At 37.5% G+C, this 3,548-nt stretch overlaps 1 protein-coding gene across 1 annotated transcript in view; it reads right to left on the bottom strand.

The window, feature by feature from the left end:
- The window catches only part of LOC115243585 (fork head domain transcription factor slp2-like), a 2,642-nt gene extending 1,918 nt beyond the window's left edge, over positions 1 to 724 (bottom strand). Inside the window, exon 1 of the mRNA XM_029820711.1 lies at positions 1 to 724. This exon is cut by the window's left edge and continues 1,918 nt beyond it. Coding sequence (XP_029676571.1) covers positions 1 to 380 — 380 coding nt within the window. The 5' untranslated portion in view covers positions 381 to 724.
- Positions 725 to 3,548: the final 2,824 nt, after the last annotated feature.

Here is a 3,548-nt window from a genome sequence, read left to right on the forward strand (position 1 = left end):
TAGGGAAAGTGACGCATTATGTACTCGTAGATGCCGTTCAAGGTAAGTCGCTTATCGGGACTTTGCCGAATGGCCATCATGATCAATGCGTTGTAACTATACGGTGGTTTCTCCGCCTTCTTCTTATCCTCTGGTTGCTCCTTCGAGTCTTTTTGGTTCGTCGGACTGACGGATGTTGCATTTGTAGAGCAATCCAAAGGCGGCGTTTCCATGCCATTACCGGTAACATCGAGATCGCTGTCACTATCGTCAACATGACCGGCATCGGAAGAAGCCTCAGGTAAGATGCTACGGATGCTGAAGTTGCTCTTCAGAGCAGCCCGTGGCGGCGGCGAAGCTGTCACGGTATGCTGCTCGCCTGAACTCTCCATATTCACCATATTTTGAATTGTACGTTTTTCACTAGTAATTACACGACATATGTCGTATCCCACGCGCACTTCCAGCTTTGCTGCTGGTTACCGTAAATGTTCGAATCTCACATAGGATCACCGTGTCTTTACATGCACGAATGACTTAAACATTCACTCATGTTCTATATCCGATTACGATATCGAACATTTCGTCACCTCGTTCAATTGCACAGCACACTGTACGTGTTTTTCTTATGCGCCACTGCGCGTTAGGTCCATTCGTTCCACGCTCGTTCTTTACCGTTCTAACAATGAATGAACTGAAACGTGCACTCGTAGCAGCGCGTCCGTCTCCTTTCTGATCGTCTCCCCGCCACGAATACTATTTATACCCGGGGTTTGGATACGCCTACCAGTAACGGCACGACATGCCTCGAGGGGCTCGCTGACCAATCGTGGTGGTAGCGCACCAGCAACGAACGCACTGTGTCGCTGGACCCCACCACGGTGTTTGCGTCCAATGTTTGACAGCAAACAATGCAAGCGGTGCGGAGCCACGGTGAAGGCAGGGATTTGGTGGCAGCGAGACGCAAGCGAACCTAGAGCGACCGCGCAACATCCGTAGTGGGGAGCGCAGCCGCAACTAAACGTCTATCCCTGCGTGTGCAAACAATATCAACGCGCTACATTCAAGTCTTTACGCCCTCCTACGGGATTGGCACGTTCTTGCACGTCGTGTACGTCGCATCGTGACAGGATCGGCACGGGAGGAGAGATGAATACGACGCGAAAGTGCGTGCGCGTGCGCGCGCGCGCGCGTGTGTGTTTCATCTTTCTTTACGGCGGGCGAAACGTTCAATTTTCATAGCGTGGCCGAATATGAGGATCTACTTGTTGTAGAACGTCGTTCGCACACCTGGTGCATATTGACTCGATGCACATTTGTCGACTGAGATGCAGTAATAAAATTGCCGTAGAACTTATAAAAAATCAACACTATTCTCACGACAAGTCTGTAAAATGTGTAAGCTATTAAATTGTTATTATATATAGTATTTTGCACTCTGTAATTTTCTCTCTCTCTAGCTCTCTCTTTGTTAATTGTTATCTTATATTTGTGTGCTTTATAATCATCGCAAAATAAATAAGATAAAATAAAAATGCATTGCAACTATATCATATTATGAGAATAAATATGTGCGATTATATCTATAGCGCAGATAATTGATATTATTATAAAATAATTATTTTTAAATAAGCATCACCTTAAATTTACAAAACAAAGTCTTATGATTGTAGCAAAATCGTACAATTTTTCATAAAAATATCTTTCTTTTTATGACAAACTTAATGAGTTGCGTAGCTTTTACAAGAAAAAATGGATTCAAAAATTGTCAAAAGGACCGCTTACGAGTAAACTGGATAAATCGCCCGCAAATATTATTTTAGCCTATTTATATTTTAATAGGATTAACTCGCGAAAATAAGCAAAAAAGATTATTTTTCGCGGTCTCTTTGTATTCACTTGCAAATACAAGAAGTTTTAGAATTTAACTGAATATGACAACTTTTCGAAGAAAAGGTGTTTTCAATATTGTTACCGTTATTGCTAGAATTTTGGCATTTTTTAAATGTAGTCGGTTTTACAAACAAAATATAATATAATATAAATACTTATCGAATATCCAATACATTTAATTCTCGAGCAGTAAGTCTTAAATTTTGTTGTTTTGCTTTACGAGATACTTGTTTATTCGAAAACAAAATTATATAAAAGATAAAAATTGTGCAAATTAGAAACTTGCACATTGCTTCCCCATCATCTTATTTTGCTCACAAAGCCTAAGCCCTTTAAAACAAGTGGGTTTTTCAATTTTGGCTTCCTTATAGAGGAAGATATCTAAAAATAAAAGTTAGAACGTGTACAAACATTTCTCAACAAATACAAAATTTTATAAAAAATGAACCCTTTCACCGATTTTCACCAAATTCGATACCAACTATCCTTTAATGATACTCTATTCATTTAAAAAAATTTTGCCCGATATCTCAAAAATTGCGGAAGTTAGAGGTTTTACAATGTACATTCCGTACATACATATATACATACATACAAACATCTTAAAAAAATATTTTTTGGCATTTTGAAACACATTGGCATAGAAAATTGGAAAAAAAATTTAGTTAGAGGTTTTACAATGTACTATCCGTACATATATACATACGGACATTTTTCAAAAATATGATTTTTCGACATTTTGGAACATTCTAAACACATTGACATAGAAAACCGGAAAAAAAGTTTTATCACAGAAACAAAGCTTCCTCTATGAGGAAGTAAAACTTTTTTTTAAATAGCATAAAAAGGCAAAAAAAATATATCTATGAAATATTATGGTAATAAATTATATATGAAGGATCTTTTCTCTTCTAATCATTTTTGCATGTATGAGTTTGATGAATTCTATGAATTTAGAATTATACTAATCGATATGGTCTTAACGAATGATGTGAAACAGACAGAGGTGCATGCGAATGAATAGAGAAAAAAGAGCACGTGACAAACGTGAACCTGAGAAAAGGAAGGAATCGAAAAGAAGACTGCCGTAGATTTGCCGAGAGTGGATATCGGCAAAAAGCAAAAGACATTCTTTGAACCGCGGATGACATCTTTATACGCGTTGTTCGGCCTCCCATCGTGCAAATGTCATCACCCCCTGGCGACGCGTAGATTTAGGTGTATCCCCTTGCATGCCCTTCTTCGTGGTATTTTCACACTGTTAGCCATGATTTAGCGAGAGTTACGAATATCTCGCGAATTTGAGTTACTTTAAATAACTAAAGTTATATGTGCGAATCATTTCAAAAAGATATGCTAATAATAAGACACATTCTAATAACAGTTATTGCTAAAAATACAACAAATTACTAAATTATTTAAATTAATATGATACTTGTTTAGCAACCAACTTGGAGATAGTTTTTAACACAAAACTATCTAATCAATCAAGAAGGATGCGGTAGCTTGGGCAGACATATTCAATTATAGAATGTCTAAATCTCTATTGCTTTATTATTGTATGAACGTATGGCATTCAACACAATAATATGAAGCAACATCATCTCATTATTAATTCACATTCATTTTTTTCACACATTCCGATTTTTCACGTACTTGTTCTCCAATTCTTTTCA

This window comes from Formica exsecta, unplaced genomic scaffold (genome assembly GCF_003651465.1).
Source record: "Formica exsecta isolate Colony F162 unplaced genomic scaffold, ASM365146v1 scaffold72, whole genome shotgun sequence".
NCBI lineage: Eukaryota > Metazoa > Arthropoda > Insecta > Hymenoptera > Formicidae > Formica > Formica exsecta.